The 25061-nt window shown below is 41.8% G+C and overlaps 2 protein-coding genes across 19 annotated transcripts in view; one reads left to right on the plus strand and one right to left on the minus strand.

Annotated features, from left to right (window-relative positions):
• The window catches only part of LOC108263891 (coiled-coil domain-containing protein 178), a 39052-nt gene extending 30226 nt beyond the window's left edge, over positions 1–8826 (minus strand). For 3 of the 11 annotated variants that reach the window (XR_008393057.1, XM_017465092.3, XM_053673756.1), the window contains exons 1-6: positions 7269–7481; positions 1775–1842; positions 1634–1678; positions 1345–1475; positions 911–969; positions 761–825 (exon numbers count right to left, since the gene is read on the minus strand). Coding sequence is in view for 10 of the 11 variants with exons in the window: in XM_017465092.3 (XP_017320581.1) it covers positions 761–825; positions 911–969; positions 1345–1475; positions 1634–1678; positions 1775–1842; positions 7269–7333 (433 nt within the window). In the remaining variant the exon portion in view is untranslated. Of the gene's footprint in view, positions 1–760; positions 826–910; positions 970–1344; positions 1476–1633; positions 1679–1762; positions 1843–2707; positions 3116–7268; positions 7482–8756 lie in introns of those variants that run through there. The other 8 variants (XM_053673645.1, XM_017465121.3, XM_053673688.1 and 5 more) reach the window with 8 other exon arrangements.
• On the plus strand, positions 3884–25023 carry dtna (dystrobrevin, alpha). 8 transcript variants are annotated; one of them, XR_006983647.2, is made up of 24 exons: positions 7525–7724; positions 10252–10319; positions 10585–10665; positions 10919–11132; positions 11765–11850; positions 12151–12305; positions 12870–12975; positions 13342–13508; positions 13637–13761; positions 14290–14298; positions 14485–14562; positions 15689–15760; positions 15974–16066; positions 16612–16702; positions 16786–16874; positions 16968–17081; positions 18481–18577; positions 18908–18925; positions 19733–19895; positions 20038–20127; positions 20393–20450; positions 21298–21410; positions 21497–21574; positions 24886–25023. XR_006983647.2 is itself a non-coding variant. In XM_053673967.1 (24 exons), exons 3-24 carry the CDS (start codon positions 10253–10255, stop codon positions 21517–21519), a joined length of 2109 nt encoding a protein of 702 aa, XP_053529942.1. In that variant the 5' UTR covers positions 7525–7724; positions 7873–8076; position 10252; the 3' UTR covers positions 21520–22646. The 8 variants fall into 8 exon arrangements, 6 of the variants coding, with proteins under 6 accessions (XP_017320712.1, XP_053529942.1, XP_017320702.1 ...); XM_053673967.1 differs by lacking the exon at positions 24886–25023 and adding an exon at positions 7873–8076 and having other exon boundaries at positions 21497–22646; XM_017465223.3 differs by lacking the exons at positions 7525–7724; positions 24886–25023 and adding an exon at positions 3884–4037 and having other exon boundaries at positions 21497–22646.
• The last annotated feature ends 38 nt before the right edge of the window (positions 25024–25061 follow it).

Consider the following 25061-nt stretch of genomic DNA (forward strand, 5'->3'; position numbering starts at 1 on the left):
AAAGAAGTACTCAATAATCTGGCTAAGGAATGACAAGACATTTGGGATTTGTTTGGATTCTGACTGTTAGTTCATGCGGTTTGCTTCCAGCAGGCTCCTAATGAGGAGTATTCAGAGTTGAGTTACGCACGTGCCTCAGACCTAATTACAGACTTAAGCACTATCCGGACGTTACGCAAGCGTGGGTGGAGTTTCTCTAAAACAGAGGCACGTCTCGGTTTTATTCACGTGCAATTTTGACCTTATGTGCATGGAAACCTTTTTTTGTTTTTCCCTCACGGAGAATAACAAAGGAGATGGATGTCAATCGGAGGCGTTGCTTATCGCGAAGCCTGACTTTTAACAGATAAAATCAGGACGTGATTTGCGGTACTGTTCGCGTAAGCGTAGCAGACGAGTGCTCAGTCGGCTTATCCTTCAAACAGTAGGCACGTTTTTGTTTACAGGAGGGTGTACCGAATAAACAAAAGCATCGGCGTTATTATATTAATCCGACGACTCAAATCAGCGAATCATAAAAGCGCAATAAGATAGCGGATTCCACGACCTTGATGCAATATCTTGACCTTGACGCAAAATGAATGAATAGACACAAGAAACAAAGAAATGAAATAAACGGTACGCTGGATCAAGTGCTATTCTATAAAGCTGCTGGTGAGTGAGTGTGGAAGCCGTTTTTTTCGTGAAATGAAACCGAATTTTGTAGCATTTAATGTGATTGAACCAGACACGCGACATTACAGCAGCGCTCGCTACGTACCATAACAAAGCCCCACGCCTTCAATACACAGCTCGGGGTGGGTTTTCAAATGGGACGAATCAAACCTGGAACGAAATGTCACACGTTATAAATGATTAGCCCTGCGTTAACGGGACGCGACGGCGATGCCGCCGTGAGCACGGTACGTACCTTGAGATGTCGGCGTTTTTAGTTCTTCCTTCAGAAATATCAAGCTGTTTAGTAGCTGCCTATAGTGAAAAAACCAAGAACGAAAACACAATTAAACCCGTGACTGAGTGGTAATTGCTGCAAACAAACAAACAAAAGGATTTCATCTGTTTATATTTACGTTTAACATTGCGCAAAACAAGCTAGTTCTTGCTTATGTTATACTGTAGCAGACACAAAATGTTCTGTTCTCGCACCAGTCTCATTGACACTGGAGACTCCTTCCATAAACAAACCGTTCACTGTATTCAACAGTATCTTTTGGACGCGACAGCGCTGTGGTATAAGCACTAATTATGTCTGAAAATTTGTGTTCCGCAGTTTCCGCTGGTTTCAATTTTTTACTCTAATGTTCCGACGTTCCGTCCAGCCTGTACAGCAGGTGTTGGTTTTACCTGTCGGGCCCAGTGGTCCAGTTTGTCCGTTAGTTCCTGGATGTGGCACATTGCTTTACCCACGCATGGTGTTGGAGTGTTTGTTAGCGCGCATGTTTGGCCGGAGTACACTCTCTGCAGTTCCCCTCGATCTGAAGAACAACCCAGACAACACAAGGCGCAATTTTCATTTTAATCGTCAAAGTCACAGTTGACATTGACGACCATGTAAACACGGAGGAAAACACCTGGCAGTATGCTGTTGTAGGGAAATAATCAACTACAGGGTGGTGCGATGATGCTGACTTACCGTTCACACTGAAGTCGATCATTTTATCGCTGATAATAAACCATCCTGTGTATAAGCGGTTTATTACTTTATTAAAGAACAACACGTCGTCATTTAATGTGTTTATAGTGATGACTGTAAATCACTTACCTAATATCTTACCTTGCAAACAGTCTCCGCTTTCTCTTGAAGGACGTTTTAGCACTTCAATGTCAGGCATGGCACAAGATCTATTTGAGGGGAAATTTTTAATTTTTTATTGAAATCAGACCCAATTTATTGTCCAGTTCTCTCAGAGTTCGGGTTCAAAAATCTTATCTTAAACACTTTCCAAATGTCATTTGAGTGCATTTATTATGCATTTCAGATACGCTATGTCTCCTAAAACACAGTGATCGAGCAAGCAAATGTAATCACTAAATTCTATACATACAAGCAAAAAAAAAAAGTTAGGTGGTTTTGATGAACTAACATATTTCAGTAAAAAAGAACATTTTTCACAGACTAAAGATTTTTTTTTTTTAAAATGTCTTCTTGTTTTATTTTATTTTTTTTAAATTACAAATAATTCCCAAATCTTGAAATTGTTGCCTAGGACATTTTTTTCTACAATAACATTTCACTAAACTTAAATTGACGCTTACATGACTTGATTCAATAGATTCTTTTTAAATGTCCCGTTTCAGAGGAATCGATTCGTAAGCATGAACCAATTCAATGCGAGGCTTTAAAACAAACAAAAGCTTTAAATACGTGTTTTATAATGTATGCATGTAAATGTATCTAAACAGGAATTTGTTGTAAGGTTTTCTCAGGTTTTGAGACAAAAATCATACTTCTGTGCAAAGAATGAATCAATCGGTTCTTTCTGAATCACTCGTTTCAGAGGAATTGATTCACAGAGAACCCTGAGGAACATATCAGCATCCGCCTATTTTCATTTATTTATTTATATTCATGTTGTACAGTCTAGAGTCATACTTGAGAGTGATCGTTAACTATAATGTTAATTATACCTCATTTGTTACAGCTTTATTAACAAAAACAGCTAACAAATTAGCCAAAGTTAACTAGAAAGCTAGTCGGTTCACTTACCCGGTTAAGTCCTAGCTCAGACACGGGATGATGATTAATGACTGTAAGCGTAATCAGTCTGTTATTTCAGTTTATTGTGGGGTGACAGTGAGGTCGGAAAGCTGTCGGGTTAGTTTATGTGAAATGGCCGTTTGGTTCCAGCTGATGTCTATCTACCTTCTGTGTATTGAGTTAAAACGGTTTCCTAGCAACAAGCAAGAAAGCAAGCGCGCTCGTGCACTCTGTGTAGAGGAGTGAGTGCTGCTGGATAGATGGATGGATAGATGGATGGACGGATGGATGGATAGGTGGATGGATGGATGGATTGATAGGTGGATGGATGGATGGATTGATAGGTGGATGGATGGATGGAGGGATGGATAGATGGATGGATGGATGGATAGACGGATGGATGGATATAAGGATAGATGAATGGATAGAGGGATGGATAGGCAGATGGATGGATGGATAGATGGATGGACAGAGTGATGGATTGATTTCATTTTTAAAAACATGAATGAATAGACAGACAGACATATTTTAGAATATATATATATATATATATATATATATAAATGAACGAATAAATTAATAGATATATAGATGGATACTGTAAATAAAGACAAGTAGACAGACCTACATATACGTAGACAGACAAAGATTTTATCTACAAATACATAAATGAATACACAGGTAGACAGACAGATAAACAGATATATATAAAGATTCTGAACACTGCCACATTCCCAATTATAAAAGGGTGTGCACACTTATGCAACCCTAACCCCCCCATAACAATTTCATAATAAAGGTACATTTGTTTTTACCTCCCAAAAACCTGCTATTTAAACAGGGGTGTGTAGACTTTTTATATCCACTGTTGATAGATTTTATAATTTATTTATTAGTATATTAATAAATGAATAGATGAAATATATATATATATATATATATATACACACACACACTTTAGATAGCTAGAACGAACGAATAAATAAACAAACAAATCAAACTAATCAGCTGTTACAGTTGTGCAAAAAACAACAACAAACCAACCCACCAATTAAAAAAAAAAAGCCGTTCAGTCTTTAACCTGCATGAATCAAACGAGTCGACACAAATGACCCGACTCGGTAAAAGAATCGAATCTTTGTAAAGTGACTCGTAGAGAGATTTCGCATGACGTAATCGACAGAGACGGCGCTATAGACGGGAAAGAGACCGGCTAGAGAGAAAGACAGCGGTTACAGGTTCAAACCATGGCCATGTTTTATAGCTCGGCGTTGAGAACCTCGGCGATTATTTTAGTTTATTAGCTGTAAATTTTGCCTCGCGCTGATGTCTCGCGCTGGTGAGTAGCAAGTGCGATTCAGGCTCGCGCTATGGGATGCACTAAACAAAAATATCTGAATGAAGTCGTGAATTTGTTGTTGTTGTTGTTGTTGTTGTTATTGTTTAGAAAAATGCAAAAGCATTTCCGAGGACTGCTGAAAATAAACAGTGCGGTCTTAGAGAAAAAGAAAAGAGCGCAACATTGCTTTGGAAACGTAATGAGCGTCTGTTGTCACTATGCATATTCTTCCTCTTAGTATTATTATTATTATTTTGCATGCACACTGTATGCACGATTTTACAATTTGCAATTATTTGGATTCCATGCAATTAAGACTTCGATTAAAACGCTAACTGTTTATATGATTCATAAGAGTAAATGGCACAAGACTCTCCTTATAGGTTCCCAACCCTGCTCCTGGAGAACCCCCTGTTCTGCATACTTTAGTGTTAATCTTGCTCTAACACACCCACTTTTAACTCAAAAGGAGGGCTGTTAATTGAGAGGGCTGTTTTAGAGAAGGGAAAAGACTCAAATGTATAGGACATGGGGGTTTTTCCAGGACCATCTGCGCAATAGGCAACCTTATATACAAAAAAAACAACAATGCATTTTTATAAAGTAAAATAAAAATGGAACAGTTTTATAAACTCAGGTAATCGGGTATTTTTTGTTGTTGTTGGGAACATTTAATTACACACTCCGTATATATTTGCAAGCTAAATACAGAAGATTTGATTAGAGACAGCTCTGTTTTCTAACGCGACAGATCGAACTGTGACTTAAGTTGGCGTTTTCAGGTGAAAAATTCAATCCGGGTATAGATCAGAGAAGACGCATTACAGGGGTGCCAATATTTATGGTTTCGCTGCAGATTTTAAAAATTTTTTGACCCGTTGCTATGACAAGGCGGGTGGGGTGGGGGGGACAGGGGGTGCCCAAAACTACGCTTTTCTGCTTTCTCACAAACGCAAAAAAAGTCAATTCACTGAAGGGGAAAGGTCGCAAATTTTTGAAAACGAGTGGGCGGGGCTGTGGGCTGGTTGGTCGATACAATAAATGGCATCAAATGTTAGCGTCTCTGAATGAAGTGTGATATTTTGCAACATGGAATGAAAAAAAAAAAAGCGTAAGGCCTGGTCACGTACAGTAATTGTGGTTGAGATTGGAACCGTTTTAAACGCACAGCTCCATGCAACACAAAGTAAAAGTGGCTGTTCCCACATTTTTTGGCACCCATGAAGTAACCCCTGCCAACACTGATCTCCGGCAGTCCTGGAATTTTTACCCCCACCCTCTAACTACTAGAACAGAACCAGAACTGGTGATCCGATGCTGTTTTAAATGTAGTGATGACGAAACAGAAACAAAACCTGCGAATAGACAGAAACAGACATCCGTATTACGTTAACCTCGCCCCGAAGGATGGCTCTTTTCTTTAATCACAGCTCTATGGTTAGAGGATCTACTGAGGTCGTGAAGTCTGACATGGAGAACACGCGTTAATCAGCCAGTCTGTTAGGGAATACGGCCAACATTACTTTTAGGTCCGCCTCACATGTTTGTGACGAGTAATAATCCTAAAAGAATGCTGAAATTCGCACATAAAAGCGGCTTAATCCGCAGCAGGTCTCATACACTTAAACAAAGAGGAAAACGAAAGACTTTGGCCTTAAATAAAGAGTCATTTCTCAAATTCCTATTCAGCGAGCGCTCGCACAGAAGACCTGCTGTTGTCGAAAACAGCTGGAAACATGTCAGGAGTGCCCGGGACGTCCGATTTAAGTTCTTCTGGCCTGACACGGGGATGTTCTGCATGAAAATGAATGTGCCATGTCATAATAATACTGAGTGATGAAGGCAGGGTGAGTTATGGCGCTGTTATTTAGTGGGACTTTACAAGAATCTGGCAGCTTTTTTATTTAATACTTTTTTTTTATTATTATGGGAACACAGCAGCACATTTCCATAGCAGCCACGATAAATAAACCCAGGAGCTGTGTAGAGAGACGAATGTTATTCCTTTATCGTGAGTGAAAAGTATACAGTAAAACAGCATTAGGATGTGAAGGATTCTGTGTACATTTAATGTAAAGGTGTAAAAACTAAAGAACACGAGTGCGGGTAGGTAAGCAGAAGGAAATTATAATAATAATAATAATAATAATAATAATAATAAAAAAAAAACAACTAGACGACAAATACGCAACTAGGTAAGAAGTAACCTGTGTGACATGACGGACCATAAAGCATACTATATGTCACCTGTCATAACAGATGAGGTCCAGTAATATAACATGCCGAGGGTTCTCTATGTCAGGTCATGACGTTTGCGGTCATGACGTCAAACTATGCTAATGGTGCTCTGTCATGTGATGACAGTTTGATGATGTCATGACATCAAACAAAGTGTGCTCTATGTTGTGTTCTGATGTTCGCGACGCCAGTATGCCAAAGAGTGACATTCGATGACATGACATCAATCTTGCCACTCTGTCACGTTATGATATTTGATGTGATGTCAGCTTATGTCTGGACAGCAATCTATGCCGAGTGTGATCTACACTGTGATTTGACATCAATATGCCGAGTGTGGTCTGCGTCATGTGACATCAATCTATACCGAGTGTGGTCTGCGTCATGTGACATCAATCTATGCCGAGTGTGGTCTGCGTCATGTGACATCAATCTATGCCGAGTGTGATCTACACTATGTCATGTGACATTTAATGACATGATATCAATCTATGCCGAGTGTGGTCTACACACTGTCATGTGACATTTAATGACATATCAATCTATGCCGAGTGTGATCTACACACTGTCATGTGACATTTAATGACATATCAATCTATGCCGAGTGTGATCTACACTATGTCATGTGACATTTAATGACATGATATCAATCTATGCCGAGTGTGATCTACACACTGTCATGTGACATTTAATGACATGATATCAATCTATGCCGAGTGTGGTCTACGTCATGTGACATCAATCTATGCCGAGTGTGGTCTACACTATGTCATGTGACATTTAATGACATGATATCAATCTATGCCGAGTGTGGTCTACGTCTTGTGACAGTTAATGACGTGACATCCATCTATACCAAGTGTCCTCTATGTCACGTGACTCTGACACTGGAGACTCCTTCTATCCACGTTAAACAGGTTAGTATGTGGAGCGTCCCCAATACGAGACCCTGTGATTAGGTATTAGAATGAGCAAGATGAACCCGTGACTCGCCTTGCAGCTGGAACTACCTCTTGGAGGTTCTCGTGATCCGGGCCGCTACCACGACTTCGGAACATATCGGCGAAAGGTTCGTCCTCAGCCACTGCTCCGTCTTCTCCGTCTTGTTTTTAATTACGCTCACACGCAGTGCCTGTATGAGGCAAAAAGGCGCCAGAAGGAGCCCCAGCAAGTGCAACTGGAGCTAAGGCAGCCGTCTGAGCGGAGCAGGAATGTAAGGCTCGCTCATTTGAAGTTAAAGATAGAGGCAGCGCAGGCTGGAGCCTGACAGTTTCTAATTTCAGCCTGCTGCTCTCGCTTCACTGCACTGCTTTTGTTGTGGTGCTCGGGCCTGTTGAGAAAGCAAGAGGGACGTCTACGGCAGGAACAACATTACAGGCGACACAACTTTGTAAATACGAGCGAGAGAGAGAGAGAGAGAGAGAGAGGGACCATGGTGCTCTCCGGCGGGTATGTCTTCACACAAGCTGTGCTTGGAACGTTTTGTTACACTTGAATATTTAGTAAACATTCTGTCCTGCTTTAAGATTGTCAGTGACGAGTGACATTTTATCCGTTGTTTTGAGTTGTTTTTTGTTTTGTTTTGTTCGACATGCAGTTCGTATCATCTGTTGGCTGGTGTCAGAGCTTTCCTGGATCAAGGGCAGGACATTCTCTAAACCTAATCATGCATTACACACCGATGAAAAGAACAGGCTTGGAAGAGTGGACCCGATTGTCAGATTTGAACCGTGTTCCGTAACCTCTCCGTAACGGCGGAACGAAAACGTCGTTAATCCGATCCGACTGCTTTACATTAAAGGTGCCGATTACCTTTCTGTAACGGCAGCTCGGACAGCAGGTTTATTTTAACGCGATGGCTTCTGTAGTTGCAAACTTACGCGACACGACGACTTGTACGGCGGACGCTCGCCACAGACGGATGTTTAAAAACAAAATTGCACGTTTGTTTATTGAACGTTTATGGAAGGAGTCTCCAGCGTCAGTGGTGACTCTAGCTGCGTAATCACACCTACGACGATGACATAACTGACAAAGAAAGCACGAACGACGATAAACGATAACCGTGGCAGCAAGATGGAAAAGAATCGGATAAATCTTAAATCCGACCTCGATGCTGAAAAAAACCCAAACAAACTCTTGACCCCCTGACCTCTTTCTATTCAAAATAATAAACGTTTCAATTTTAAATACACGAGTACAATTCTTCCCAAACCTTTTCTAACATTGGCTACAAAAATATTCGTATTGCATTAAAAAAAAGAAATTATTATTATTATTATTATTTTAAAGATCTCAGAATGCCAGTTTGTTTTGGAGGAACGCTAACTGGCTTCGTTTCTCCTGCAGTTGTTTCATGGTCGTGTTATTTCAGGCTTTGGCACACAGCTACAACCTTTACGTCCATGCTATGTTTAGCTTCCTGGCTAAAGTTCAAGTGCAAGATACCTGATTCATCCTGATGCTCTACTTGTGACTCACCTTCTGCGGTCGCAGATGGTTCCACATTGGATACCTTAAAGCGGTGGTTCTTCAACTTTGTGGAGCCAGGGACCCCTTTATCTGTCAAATAAATTCCACAGACCCAACCCCAAATATGGATTTACTTCATAGGCATTATTTAAAATGTAATTTACTTTTTTTTTTTGGAGACCTTTCTCTTCCTGAACTTTCCACCGATAGAACATATTAGGTCCGAGTTGACTTTGGTGCTTGGACCCCATATAACATATGACATCTAACACCTTTGTTAATACAGGTGGTGATTTCCACCAACTGTAACAAAATCAAAATACGTAAGAACAGCCGCTAGAATCATGAAGACTGTCTTACGCGAATCCCTGGAGTCTTATCAACAACATTCCATATCCATACGCCATATTCAGAGTCCAAAAGTTACGTCACAGTTCAAAGTGGAAAAGTTTATGGGGTTATGCACTCACATCCGTTTTATTTATTTATTTATTTATTTTTGGGGTTCCTCATTCGGATCATTTAAAAATAAATAAATAAATAAATAAATAAATAAATAAATAAATAAATAATCGCCTGTGTGTAGTACACACCAGATTTCGGCAGATTTTTCTTGACTGCGTAAGCGTCTGAGACAGGGTTTTTACAACAGCCTGGGGTTGCCTCTAAACCGTGAGAACATTAAAAATCAGGGATAGATAATACGGACTGTAAAACAGCCCCCCCCCCCGCTGTCCAAAACAAAACAAAAACGAGATAATTTGAATACAAGAACTAAAAATGTTTTTAATAATACGATGATGTATGACGGAGTTGTAGTTATCACATTAATCACTGGTTTAATTGAACAAAATGGCTTCCGCACTTATTATTCAGCAGCTGATAGAATAGCATTTGATCCAGCACATCATATCACTTTGTGTTTTTAATGTCCGGCTCTGACAGTTATTCCACGAGCACAACTCGGGAAATTATAGCATGTGTAACATGTGATGTAGGACATAGAGAGATTATTATTATTATTATTATTATTATTATTATTATTATTATTATTATTATTATTATATTGTACTGCGACGTATTGCGAGCTTAACTCTTAGAACGTTGATTCTTCGAACACGCCACGTCCCTGACTGTTCTCCCACCGCCGTGGTACGCTCTCTGGTTTCACCTTCCTTTTGGGACATGGATGATTGGATTCCCTGTTGCTGTAGCGATGTATCACATGATCAGGGTGACAGGGTTAGCTTTGTGCAGTCAGCCATGGCTCTTCACCATTGTGCTCGCTCTTCTTTGTCCTGCTCTGTGGCGACAGACTGTACTTTCTGAGTCGTATAAGAGCGTGCATGCTTTAACCACATTACCACAGAGGTATACCAAAGAACACAGCCGATTAAACCCATGGCCGCTGTGTTACTGTAACACGATTCCGCGTAGCTAATCGGACTTTAAACATAAAACGCGAGACTGATCGAGTTCTTTTGTCGTTTGTTCTGTCGGGCAGAATGATCGAGGAAGCTCAACGTAGCAGCAGCACCATGGCAGACAGAAGACAACTGTTTGCTGAGATGCGTAAGTGTCACAACGTTTTTGTTGTTGTTGTCGACAATTAACGCAACGATGTTTCACACACGGTTATAAGTTCGTCACGGCAACACGTTGCAATAATACAATAACGTCGGGATAAATCTTTAGCAAAGATGGTGCTCAAAGCGTCAACGCCTCCGTCCTGAAGATGTCATCAAAGACAAACATCAAACACAACAACGTCTCACCTGACACTGGAGACTCCTTCCATAAATGCTCTAAATGCTTAAAAGGTCCCTTCTCGTTTCAGGAGCTCTACAGTTGGATTCCATCAGACTTTCCACTTACAGAACTGCGTGCAAGCTCCGATTCATTCAGAAGAGGTGCAATTGTGAGTACAGCACTTTTTATACGTTACGTTTAAAAGTTGTGGAGCGTCCACGGGGAGCATAAACACACACACAAAAACAAACTAAGTTAGTTCCTGTTCTCGCTCGCTCCTGTGACTAAAATACCGACTTGCTAGAATTAAACATGACACTCAATGGTCTCAAGTGACCAACGGATATCACGTAAAAATCCATGTTTGTGCTGATCTTAAGAGCCATTTTGGTCCTTACACTGTCCACCTTCTGTGCTTGCAGTGCACCTAGTGGACATCTGGAATGTCATCGAAGCCTTCCGGGAGAACGGCCTTAACACCATGGACCTCAACACGGAGTTCTCAGTGGCTCGACTCGAAGCAATACTGTCCACGATCTTCTTGCAGCTGAACAAGCGTATGCCCACTACACACCAGATCAGTGTGGAGCAATCCGTGTTACTTCTGCTCAACTTCTTGCTGGCGGCATATGACCCGTAAGACCCCAGATCTCTTTTGTGTAAATGGACATCCTAGCACAGTCGGTCCCAAGCAGGGTTGTTGGGGATAAATGGACCAGGGTCCCTTTTTTCCCCAAGGAGAAACACAGAAGTAAGGGTCGGGTTTTGGCATCCATGTTACCGTTTGAAATACAAAACGCAATGACAGACTAAGCAAACATTGTCAATCAGCGTACATGTTACATGGAGGGACAAATGACAACAAGTTCATTTGAATGTTTTGAACGTCAGGACGACTTCTTACGGACTTGAATCGCAGTAGAATTTTTTTTTTTAGCCGTTTCACGAACAACAGCGTGTGGTCACGTGTGTTATGTTTCACTTGAACATCTCTTCCTGAACCAATTAGCATCGGTCGTTTGCATCGCAAAGGATTGCGAAAAAGTAGTGAAGTTCTCCACCCATCCTCCTTAATGGTAACTCTAGCTTGCTCTTGGGATTTCGAGTCCACATCTCCTCAGCGTTACGCCAATGACTCACCAAAATGTTGCATGGTTAAGAGCGATGAGGGGGCTCTTCGTTTCAGAGGCATGCTTTTATAGTATTGAATGCATCTAGTAAGTTTTAACGAGGTTTCCCCCCCACCCCCACCCCCCCTTTTCTTGTAGGGAAGGTCTAGGCAAGATCTCGGTATTTGTCGTGAAGATGGCGCTTGCTACGTTATGTGGAGGGAAGATTCTGGACAAATTAAGATGTAAGCTTCACCTTGAATTTTACCTCTGGGCTGAGTCGAGTAAGGTTGATTGATGAAACTTTTATCATGGTTTAACAAGGTCACAGAAACTAAGCTTCGGTTAATAAACAAGACCTTGACCGTGTCTAGTATCTAGTCACCAATGACTTATTTTTTTCACAAACCTAAATATGTTGCAATCAAATATATTATCAAAACCTAGTTCAGTGGTCTTGAGGATTCTTATTGGGAAAAAAAAAAGAAAAAAACCCCCCAATGCTTGAATATTTACATTCTTTCTTTTCTGTCGTTGTTGCTCAGACATTTTTTCTCAGATAGCAGATCCCACAGGTGTGATGGTTTATTCCCAGTTTGACCAGTTCTTGAAGGAGGTGCTCAAGCTTCCCGTTACTGTTTTTGAAGGACCGTCTTTTAGCTATGCCGAGCAGACCGCACGGACTTGCTTTGCACAACAAGTACGTAAAAACGTTACTGTTCATTATATTTTACAGTTTCATTTTTGTTTTGGGCGCACGTTCGCCTCACACCTCCAGGGTCCAGGGTTCGAGTCCCGGGGTGTGCGGAGTTTGCATGTTCTCCCCGTGCTGCGGGGGTTTCCTCCAGGTACTCCGGTTTCCTCCCCCAGTCCAAAGACGTGCATGGTAGGCTGATTGGCGTGTCTAAAGTGTCCGTAGTGTATGAATGGGTGTGTGAGTGTGTATGTGATTGTGCCCTGCGATGGATTGGCACCCTGTCCAGGGTGTACCCCGCCTCGTGCCCGATGCTCCCTGGGATAGACTCCAGGTTCCCCGTGACCCTGAAAAGGATAAAGCGGTATAGAAGATGGATGGATGGATTTTTGTTTTGGATTTCCAACTAGGAATCACGAGTAGGTGTAGTGTCGGTACAGTTGCGCCGATCTTCCAGGTTTCTGGTTGGAAGCAGACAACAAAAATGAAACTACAAAATAGAAATAATACCGTTTTTTTTTTTTTTGTACTTGTTGTTGACGTCCATTTACCTGGTTGTTTTTATTACAGAAGCAGGTTTCTCTGAATGTGTTCCTGGACACCTTCATGTCCGATCCTCCGCCACAGTGTCTTGTATGGTTGCCGCTTATGCATCGGCTGGCTAACGTGGAGAACGGTGAGGTTTTTAATCATCTTCTCAGGTCAAAACTTATGGCCACTTTACAGGGTCACACTTGTAACCTTGCACGTTCATCTTCTGGACACAAACAGATATTTGAAGCATTTTATATTTCGTCACGTTGTATTTGTTCTCTGTCCTGTACACACACACACACACACACACACACACACACACAGTGGTTATTAGAAGGTTATAAAGAACTTTTGTATATATTGATTTACAATATATATGCAAATTTTGCTTGAAAGCTACGGTTACTATTCCACTGCAGCGTAATCAAGATTGCACAGAATACTAGTAAACATGAGGGCTTATGGTGTGCTAAAAGGTGTGGCTCGATTTGTTTATCTTCACCCGTAGTCTTCCACCCCGTTGAGTGCTCCTACTGCCATAGCCAAAGCATGATGGGATTTCGCTATCGGTGCCAACAATGCCATAATTACCAGCTCTGTCAGGAGTGCTTCTGGAAGGGCCTTGCCTCCGGCTCCCATAGCAACCAGCACCAGATGAAGGAATACACGTCATGGGTAAGACACGCCAGGTTCAACCGCTTCCTTCCCAAAAGCACAGATTTGAACTGAACGTTTTTGGTGAAAAGAATAAATGAAAATCTTTGAAGAAAACGTATAACAGATGAAGCTTTTCTTCCCTCCAGAAATCTCCTGCTAAGAAGTTATCGAACGCTCTTAGTAAGTCTCTGAGCTGTGCCTCTAACCGGGAGCAACTCCATCCCGTGTTCTCCGACGTTCCTGAGAAACCTCTCAACCTTGCTCACGTGGTGTAAGTCGATCTCGAATTCGTTCCTAAAAACTGGCTGCAAATGTCATAACCTACACCTGTTCACCACGTCACTGATGAGACGTATAGCCGTGTATACCACAGCGCTGGTGAAATCTGGATTCGGATTGGTCACAAGGTTTTGGGTCATTTTCTAGAACAGGATCTGCAAAACAAAGGATGATTTTAAGAGGAAAAGGAAAAAAGAGAGAGGCTGGTCGACTCCTCGAAGGAATGACTGCTTGTAGTTGCTAAACGCAAGTGGTAACTTGAACATTAAATGGAAATATAAACGGTATGACGGGTCATCCGTTAAAAAAATTTTTAAGACCCCAAAAAACACTTCTTAGGGTTGACAAATGACTGTGGTAAAAGAGGAATAAAACCCATCAAAACATGCTGTTAATTTGGTGAATTATTATTTTTTTTTTTGCCACGACAGCTTTATATAAACTGATGTGTCTTGGGGAAAGCACTGCACTTAACATAATTTTTGTCTTTTTTCTTTTCTTTTCTTGCTACCACAAATAGTGACACTTGGTAAGTCGACCATGTCGTTTGCATATTAATCACCCTAATCATTTACACTGCCAAACCCTTAGATGGTGTAAAAATATACATAATGTAGAAGCTGAACACATCACTCACCCTGGATCTGTATCATCATTGTGTCCTCTAACATTTATTTATTTATTTATTTAAATCTAAATTGTGTCTCTGCTCCAGGCCTCCGAGGCCAGCGAACAGTGGGAACGAGTACACGCTGTCCCACACCATGCCTTCGACCAACAAGCCCTTCAGAGTGTGAGTGCAGCATTGAACACATACCACTGTACTGCTACAGTGCAAAAAATATGTCATCGTGGTAGTAGTTCCTGTTATAACATAAATATAAGATTGATCAAACATAACACTGTCAATCCTATTTCTAAACAGGTTTAAATATTCTTATTCTACTGGTGGACCAGTTTGTTTCTTTTTAGAAATTTCTAACAAAACCATCAGCCACTAGAACAACACTACTTCAAATCAGTAAAAATGGCTAGAAACGGCTAGGTCGAATGATCTTTTAGTTGGTTTACTGTAATCTTGTAATAGGAAATACCAGATAAATCCGACTATATTCAAGGTAATTCCACTCGCTAAGACGTCATTTTTTTTTTTGTAAACGTATCGGCCAAATAACGAGCCCGTCTTCATTTATATTAGGGTCTGCGGAGCGCTAAAAACACTAAAGTGCAGTGTAGTGGGAGGCAAGGAGCTGGATTACGACCTTATCTGTGAAATGATAGAACGTTTAAGATGCTCATTGCGACAAAGAGAGGTGCCGATATTTAAGGTTTAGACGTAGCCTTTAAAATATTTTTTTTCCGATACGGGAGACACCCACGCTAAAAACGACACTTTTCTGCTTTTTCAGCTAGAGCAGAAATGTGAAAGAATTAATTGCGGGAAAACCAATTCACCGAAGGGGAAAGGACGCTGGACGGCGAATACGCGCTTTTGCTTCTACTTTCATTTTGCGCCGATTTTATCTAGGTGAAATGTGAAATGTCAATTCGCAAGCGTGTGATCTGACATAAAACAAGAAGGCGGAGCTTTGGGAACTTGCTGGGGAGTCGATGTTAATTATTAAATAGCGCTCACATGGGGCTTTTACCACACTGTTTGTTTGTTTTTTTCTGCCCCACTTCTTGTCACAAATCTGGGAAACGAAATTAGCCACCTCATCCACTGTCATACACTGGGGGTTTCTGTACTATAATAACCCCTAGGATTTTCTTGTTAGCTATATCAGCACCACTGCAGACTATATACGGTATATTCAAACCCAAAATGTCAGCAGAAAGCTTCTCTCAGCCCGCCATAACATACCGAGTGAGCGTGTGATGGATCGCCTCTTTCTGATAGCACACTTTCACTTTCGCAGAGCCGGGAACGAGGACGTTAAACAGAGGATACTCCTGACTAGGGATACCCCAGACCTACTGAAAGGGAAAGGGTAAGCGAGCGTGTTTTCTTTACGTCCCAAAAGCTTAGGTGACTTTTCCAATTTCCCCTCCAAGAGCTAGAAAGGAAAGGATTCATGCCCTTGTATAACACAACTCAATAACGCATATAAGACCAGTCGGAACATTTAGTGCCATTCCTTCCTCCCTGTTTATTAGAACATACCATATGACTAACGTGTGTTTTGTAAAAACGCTGTTTTCAGGGTTCAGTACAGCCTTGATATTGCGGACAGACTCGCAGACGAACATGTTCTCATCGGGTTATATGTGAACCTCCTCCAAAAGAACCGCACCGGGTTAGTGCGATTAGCATGTGGCTGGGACTGCAGCGACGGTTTCTCGCACCGTCTTAGTCTAATGCCATGGTGACCATTTTGCCCATTGCTGAGATTTGGAGCTTGCTAACAGCCAGTGCTTGTTTTGTTTTTGGAGGCTACATATAATTTGTCCTAATGATATTAGCTAACTCCTAATTCCTTTATATATATATATATTGCTGTCTATTTGTATTTCTTTACCTTAACTGGAATGTTTTAATGTTATGGAAGCTGTAGACAGTCATTCCCTTGCCAGCCTCTTTTTCTTTTTTTTTTACTGAGAAACTGCAAGGCGTAAACTCCTCTTTCCTGCAGAGGTCGCAAAACGTTACCGCTTCACCTCTGACTGTTACAGAGCGCTGACACTGGAGACTCCTTCCAACGATTGCACACTTTTATTATTTTAACCAAGAACATAAATAAATAAATAATACCCATGCGCTGTGTTTGTCTACCTCCTAACCAGCTTACGGCTAACGCGCTAACCCTGCATGTGATTCGAAACTTCCTTCTTATGTTGATAGTTTGCTGGAAAGCAGGACTAATAACCAGGATGATGAGCACTACCTCATTGCCCGCTATGCTTCCCGGTTGGCTGCCGACAGAACATCAGTGGTAAGATCACAGGTTTTTTATTTTTTATTTTAGCAGCAAATATTGAGACAACTGACCATACATTATCGTTGCCTATGCTGCAGCAAGCCAGAGTGCCGACTGACCTGTCTCTCTCTCTGGACACGAACAAACAACAGAGGCAACTCATCGCTGAACTGGAAAGCAAGAACAAGTAATAACATATTGGTCTAGCTCGTCAATAGCAATCCACGTTTACACAGTGTGTATTGGTGAAGCAGGTCACGAATTGCACTGCTGTTCACAGGGAAATCTTGCAGGAGATTCAGCGGTTAAGACAGCAGCATGATGAAGCATCTGAACCTCTAGCTGACAAAAGCCAGCAAAACCCTACACTGCTCGCTGAGCTTCGCCTTCTTAGGTATAAGAACTCTCTCACACACACAAACAAAATATTATAGTCACAGCCTGGACTTGTAACAACTTGTATATTAATCTTTATAATTAAGATTTGATCTCCAACGACATCCACGATTGCTCTATATTCAGTTCGGTTAACGCTTTCCTACATTACCCACAATGCCGTTCGACTACCCGCTTCAAGCGGTGCAGTGGGATTTAACCCTTGCTGCATCTTTACCTAAAGAGAGTGATGCGGCGACGGTTTAGTCCTTTAGTCTGTCCGTCTCTTTTACCTCCTCATCTGTATGAGCTTGACGCTGGAATGGAAAAAAGCTGGACGGACTAAAGGACTAAAGTGCCGCCGCATCACTCATCACTCTTTGTAGAGAGTGGAGGGAACGTAGCAATGGGGTGGTGTTGGAGAACTTCGGGAGATTGAAATCAAGTCTTGCAGCTGCATTCTGGATCAGTTGCAGGAGTCGGATGGTGCTCGGGGATTAACTTGCCAGGAGCAAGTTTCCGTGGTCCTTTCTACCCTCCGTGGATAGAAATGGCCGGATCCTCCTGATGTTGTAAAGGAGAAACCTACATGACCAATTCAGGTTACCGATATGAGGTGGACTTCCTTGCAGTGACAGAGGGTGTGCATTGAGAATTGTCCACAAGATCTTGACATGGGGGATGCATCTCCAGGAATGTTCAACAGCTCGGTCTTTAGCTTAGTCAGGGATTTCGCTTCAGCTGCCATCAATGACGACATTTCTGAGATCCGAGCAGAAATATGAGTATCTAAAATGTGGAAAGGAGAAGAGATGAGGTGAGTGTCGTCAGCATAGGAGCGATATGAAAGCCGATGTGAGGATACGAAGTCGCCGAGAGTGGGTATAGAGAGATAAAAGAAGAGGACTAAGTGCTGAGCCTTATGGGACACCAGTGGAGAGTCTGCATAGAACAGATGTGGATGTGGATCCCGTTTATGTCACCTGACGTGACTGTCATTCCAGGTAACAAGCAAACCACTCCTGTGCTGTGCCATGAATTCCAAGACTAATGAGGATGGACAGGAGAGTCTGTATCAAAAGCCGCTAAAAGGTCGAGGAGCCATGAAGATTGTCAGTAACAGCCACGAAGGCCATTTCTGTAGCGTGCACCACTTTGAAGCCAGACTGGTTAGGGTCTTGGAGGTCTTTCTGTCCACGTCAAACCTTTTGAGTAGACCTGCATGACTGAGTCGGGTTTTGCGATATCCTTCAGGAGAGAAGGATAGTTGTCCAGAACTTCCCTTGGATTGAGTTTGAAACCAATGGGGAACTCGGGAGAGATGCTGACCAGAATTCGTCACCTTTCTGTAGATTTAGACTTGTCAGTGATTAGTCAGAGTATAAGTAATGTCTCCATCGTTCCATCAATTCCTTTAGGCAGAGGAAGGAAGAACTGGAGGACAGGATGTCGGCTCTTCAAGAGAGCCGTAGAGAACTGATGGTGCAGCTGGAACAGCTCATGTTACTGTTAAAGGTAGGAGATTATTTGATTAAATGTAATGAGAAACGGTGATGAAACCAACTTCTGTAGACAAGACACGATGTGTTTCATGACTAACCAATTCAGCTCCTAGCCAGGAATTTGTTCTAAAGCATATTCTTCAGTAACGCCTATGAAACTAATAGGAAAGGTGCAACCAGATTGTAGAATGTTAGTCTGGATCTGGTTATGAAGATGATACTAATATTAATTATACACACACTGTACGTTATCTACGCTAAATAAAAGGAGACATTTTTGTTTGAAGAATTTGGTGTCTTCTGATGCACTGTCACAGTAAACGCCTAATCATTTTGTGTACAGGAGGAAGAACGGAAGCAGGTAGTTTATACGTTTATAACACCTATGTGGGCTGTGTGTAGAAACGTTTCAGGGATGAGTAACACGTCTGGGTTTGAATGCATGGTGTTGTTGCTTTTTAGTGGAGAGTGACGGTTCCTTACTATTCACACTAATGCATCATAATTATTAGGCCCGTGTGGAGAATGGAGGTCTACGCCATGTACAAACTTCGTGCAAGCCAATTTTTCCACAGTGGCATCTGAGGAGTTTTCCCAAACCACCACACACACACACACATATAATAGAATGATATCTAATTGTAATGATCATTACACACCCACTGACGCAATTAGGAACACCTGTACAGCTGCTCATTCATGCAATTTCCCAATCAGCCAATCATGTTGCAGCAATGCAATGCATAAAATCATGCAGATAGAGAGCAAGAGCTTCAGGTCCGAGGAGAATGACCAGACTGGTTTGAGCTGACAGGAAGGGACTCAAATAAGCACTCTTTACAACCATGGTGAGCAGAAAAGTATCTGAGACTGCACAATACACTGAACCTTAAGGGGAATATCAGCCAAGAACAGTAATCTGTGTGTACAGTGGGCACAGGATCACCCAAACTGGACGGGTGAAGACCGGAAAAAGACCAGACGACAGTTTTGACTCTTGGTTAACTGCATGAATAAGGTTAACCATGTAATTAATAAAGTGACCGGCGAGTAATAACACGCTCCAGCATGCTACTGCTGTGTTGAGAATTGATCCACCACCGTAATAATGTATTTTTTCTTGCATCGTGTCCCATGTTTGACACACAGTTACGTTACTTTGTGTCAGAATCAGGGTCCAGGCTCCTCCTCTCGCTCCTCCCCGAGCCACACAGCCAGCAGCTCCATCCCCATGCCTGTACCGGCAACTTCCGGCAACACGACACCCAGTCAGACGCCTCAGGACTCGCTCATGGGGCTTGGAGGAGACGTCATACAGGCTTTTTCTCAGAGTATGTGAACCGTCATCTAGACTGAAAACGAATCCAATTATCACTAATAATAATAATAATAATAATAATAATAACCGTCATGGTCACGATAACCTGGTGATTTCCTTTAGATAAAGCGTGCGTTGATCTTCCTTCGTTGTAGGTTCAAGACGTAACTTAAGAAACGACCTGCTCGTGGCTGCGGACTCCATCACCAGCACCATGTCCTCGCTGGTTAAAGAGCTTCACTCGGGTAAACCGTCCATTACGTAAGCAGAGAAACCCTCTGCGGCATGCTGTTGTAGGAAAATAAATCAACAATGGAGTGTTTTCCAATAGCAGCATGTCCCGAAGTGTTTATTACGATACCTCTCGTACCACAGAACTGCTGAAGTCTGATTGGCCGGGATACGTTTCTGTAACAGCAGCTCTTCACAGTGCTGTAGTGCATCTCTTTTCATCTGAAAACAACACGGTTCAAGCATTTCTAAGACTCTCTCTTGTCATTTCATTTCTAGAAGCAGGAAGCGAGCGCGACAGTAACGTTGACGGAGAAGCCGACGGACTCGAGTCACGGTAACTCGGTAGCTCTGTTAAGGCACTCACACGGTCACGATGTTCGAGACGGTCCTCGCTGCAGAAGCAAAAGTCCAGGGGGTGGAGCTAGATCTGAACCAACTCCTCCTATCAGACTAAGTCCTAACCCCTAGCCCACACAGTAAACGTGCACCTCCATTTCAAGGACTTTTGGCTCAACTCGGCCCGACTCCACCCAGGTAGAAGGATCTGGATCAGGTCCGGCTCCACCCCATTGGCATTTTGTTTTGCGCTTGCATAGTTGGTAAATCGGGGATCCAGTTATGTAGCTTAGAAGATACACAAAATGCGAGTGTTCACAAGGGCAATTTGTAAAACGCAAACTGCTCAGAATGTTGCTAGCCGAATTAGCTTGCACAAACAGAGACCAAAAGAGAATAAACCAAAATACCACACTGTGGCTTATTAAATATGAAACGAGTCCACATTTCTGTAATGTGCACCTCACTAAACCCTGAGTGTAATGCCTGGCTTTAAGAATGTAATAACACACTCTCACCAGTAGGTGTCAGGATCAGCAAGACATTTGTAACGTCTTGATCTTGTGTGAATTTTTTTGGGAGGGAAAATTACCCAAATTGCATAAAAAGCAAACAGTACCAAAAAAAACAAAAAAACACCAGAAATATTTAGCGTTAGTCTTTTTCAAAAAAATTTGTACCGCCCGACAACATAAGATCATCTCCTGTTTGTTCCCCATCACAAACTCCTTAAACGTCCGTGCATCTTGAACAGGAAAATGATGCCAATTTGTTGTTTTTTTTTGTTCTTGGCATGTAACACATACCTTTTCTTGTTGGCGGGGGTTGTGTTTTGGGACCAACAGGATGTTAGATGAGGACCTAGAAGGAGAGGGAGGCTACGAGAAGGAGTTGGAACGGCGTCTGGAGAGAGAACTCCGGATGGACGAGAAAACCCCTGCTGGAGAAAGTCTACACGGTGCACACAAAACACAGCTAAGGAATAAAACAGGAATTGTTTTTTTTTTAAACGCAAGAATGACTTTAAAACCGTCTCTCTTACAGGCAGAGGAATCGCGCAGTACTGACGGGCCGAGCGCTCGACGACGCAAACGAATCTACTGAGCATTAACACCACCTTCTGTAAATATACATGTCTTTTGTTTTTCGAAATATACAGAATTGTGTTTTAGAGAAAAAAAAAAAAATATATATATATATATATATACTGTGAACTGACTCAGAGATTATGCAGAGCAGATATGTCATAACACCATCAGTGCCATAAAAACGAAGACACACGGACGTTATTTTACCGACATTTCGCGTACTGTACCGTTTTCAGAAAGTGGCGGGAAAATCAGGTTTAACAAAGCTGCTATCTTTTATAGCGTACGTCACACCTCGCGCTGACTCGCCCGCTAGCTTCGCTGTCTTTACGTCGCATCGATTTGAGATTGGGATCGTGTGGTTGTTCTTTTCTTTTGATTTGAATTCGAAGCAAAACTTCTGAAGGTATAAAATCATGTGTATATATATATATATATATATATATATATATATATATATATATATATATATATATATATATATACATACACACACACACACACACACACACACAGTAAAATTCCAAACGAATACACTGCCTTAGCTTAGGTAAATTAGGTTAACCCTCGAAGAATTATACTGGATTATTAGGAATTCTTTGTTTTATTTTTTTCAACAAATGATCGTTTCACACTGGTACGCTTCATTTCCTGCGGAGTTAAGTAGGGCAACTCTTTTGAAGCGAATTAAAAGCGACGAGAAGCTGACCCGCGTTCAGAAGTATTCGAATGCGATAAAATTCTTCCGTACGGTCCGAGTTAAAACACTGCGTCGATTACCGTGTTCATTAATTAAGCGCTTACTCCTAAGCACACGTCTGAAGTCATACGTTTGTTCGTGTACTAAACGAGTACGGTGTTTTCATTTAAACAGGCTTTTTTTTTTTTTTTTAATGTATTTAATTTTTTTTAAAGGGTCACGGTTCCAGCACGGCAGTTGTTTATAAGTGTCGTTTATATAACTATATATCCCACACCACTTGTACACACTTGAAATAATAGCCTGCCCACCATTTTGAACTGGTCTGTTACACTTTGCATGGTGCAAGTAAAATAAATAAATAAATGAAGGAATGAATAAATAAAGATATTCTGTTGTATTCGGACTGCACGACTGTCACGTCTTTGGGCGGCACATGTTCACACAGCTCCTTCAACGGGTCTCTGATAGTTCCTATATGGTAGCGTTTCTATTGTAACAGCTTACACTGGGGCCGGATGCTTGGTCTCAGTTTATTTAGGAGTCTCCAATGTTCAGAGTTTTAAAAATTGTCATCGCTGGCAAATTTCGGTGCTGTTCGAGAAATCGAACAGACGCTGTTGGAAAATAATCCACTTCTGGGTGGGAACAGTGCCCCTGCTTCATCGCACTACCCCCCCCCGTCGTTGATTATTTGCCTACATCAGCATGCCCCGCAAGCATTTTATTCCTTATAAAACGCATGCAAATGGAGATTGGACCGGGTGTACCAGTTGTACCAGTCCTTCCATACCTCAGGGGGAACTTTTAGGGTTAAGGATCCCTTAAACTGTAAAAGAAATTCCAGACTTATTTCATGAACAATGTCTAAATGTACACAAATTATTATTGTGTACTTATTAGAGATTTATTTCCCGCTGAAGTTTCCACTGACGGAACAGTTTTTGTGTTTTGTTTTCTATGGGCAAAGTTTTGTTTTGTTTCTGCACTACCGAGGAGGTGGAGATAAAGAATTCTATAATAAATCCCAAGGTCGATGATGTTGGGTTTTCAAACATTTTTAAAATCATGGTCCTTTTGGACTAGTTTGGGCCTACACTGAGATACCCAAATAAAATAGGAGCAGCTGGCCAAAGAGGATCTTTGGAATTTTTTAAAAATAAATAAATAATAATAAAAAAGTCCATATGAACGGGTTTTGTGCTATGGTGTACAAAAGAGCAATTGCTTTTGCTTTCCAGTGTTGTAAAAACAAAAACAAAACACCAACCCCAATCCCCAAATGATTCAAAACAAGTTGGAAAGTTGGCTGAAAGTCCAGTTGTGTCCACCAGGGGGCGTTCATAATGAAAGCCATATAAAAAGAAAAGTTAAGAGTAGGAATCCCAGGATCCACTTGTTCCCTGTATGTGGACACAACGAACCAGAAAAGTAACTAATTACTCATTTTCTCCTTGAATTTCTAGCCAAGTTGATTGCAAAAAAAACCCCAGAACACAAGGTTCTGTTTATTCTACTGATAAACTCTTTTTCCTAAAAACGAATTACGGTCCATTTATGCGACTAATCCTGTCCTTTTGGATTTGAATTTGAATTTCTAGCCAATAAACTGTTCCCTTTCCCTCTACAATACTAAACTGTACCTTTCCTAGCCGCTGACGTGGTAGTACCTTCAAGGGGTACGCCTTTTGTTTCTTTAAAAATGGTTGAAGGTATATAAACGGACCGTAATTCAAAACATGACTGCACATTTTCTAGAAAAGACAAATACTAAAAGGTACAAAATGGGGATATTGCTTAGGGTAGCATGTCTTCGAAAAGGAAAAGTACACCCGAGTACCCTTTTTGTTCTTTCTTCTTCTTCATAGGGTACTAAGCAGTACATTTCCTTGTTGCTACTACAGTGGTACGCTCAAAAGTATAACTTTTGTACCCGTACTGTAAGGTGGGCTTTTATCTAGGAACGTGTGTGTCGTGTACACCTTTAAGTCCTAAAAAACACGTATTATGATGTATGTTTACGTACTTCGAGGTCATTCCTGGGTGTCGCTCGCCCGTTATTTTTTCCCCCTGCGTCCAGCACCTCGACTTTGTGGACGACGACGCAGTTCACCTCGACCCCCCTCGTTATTCACTTCGCACGTCAGTGCTTTCGAACGCTACGCCCGATATCGTAAAAGGTACCAAAGGTACACTTCAGCTGCTAATTATTTCCTCAGCGTGCACAGCGTCATCCCTTTAAAACGTACACCTTTGGTACCCGTCGTGTGCGTGTGACTACGTTACCTGGTGAGGTGCGTATAGTGTACCTTGACGTGAGGCTTTACTACAAAACTCACTAGTACTCAACAGGTACTCGACCCTTCGTCTCCAGGTGACTCAGACATACTAAAAAGGTAACCTCCCAAATGACCAGGCCAAACACCTAGAAATGTGCACGTGGGGGTAGTTCTATAAAGCTTAAAATAAATAAAAAATTGATATCATTTCTAAATGTCCAGTATGACTCTATCCAGGTGAAAAGATAAAGAGTTCAGTAAGAGTACAAAAGGTGTACAGCTCAACCATCTCAGGGACATGGAAAATTACAAAGTGCAAGTACTGTGTGTGTGTGTGGTGTTTTTTTCTTCCTCTCCTCCTGACAGAGTAACAAAACTCGGTCGAAGTTGACTCGTAGTAATGTGGTGGGTGTGCGCGCGTCCTACTCGCCTGCAAATGGGAATCCAGGCAGAACACGTGACTTGCAACGGCAACGACTGGCTTCCCAAATGGGGTGGTGAGGCCCTGACGTCAGCTGAGCGTGTGTATAAACACACACAGG

The sequence above is a fragment of the Ictalurus punctatus genome, chromosome 1 (genome assembly GCF_001660625.3).
Source record: "Ictalurus punctatus breed USDA103 chromosome 1, Coco_2.0, whole genome shotgun sequence".
NCBI classification, from domain to species: domain Eukaryota; kingdom Metazoa; phylum Chordata; class Actinopteri; order Siluriformes; family Ictaluridae; genus Ictalurus; species Ictalurus punctatus.

What these genes read in the sequence shown, in the direction of transcription:
- dtna (XM_017465213.3), top strand. An exon ending in ACAACTGTTTGCTGAGATGC is followed by an intron (nt 10,320 to 10,584) that starts GTAAGTGTCACA and finishes TTCTCGTTTCAG; the next exon opens with GAGCTCTACAGTTGGATTCC. An exon ending in GAACTGGAAAGCAAGAACAA is followed by an intron (nt 16,875 to 16,967) that starts GTAATAACATAT and finishes TGCTGTTCACAG; the next exon opens with GGAAATCTTGCAGGAGATTC.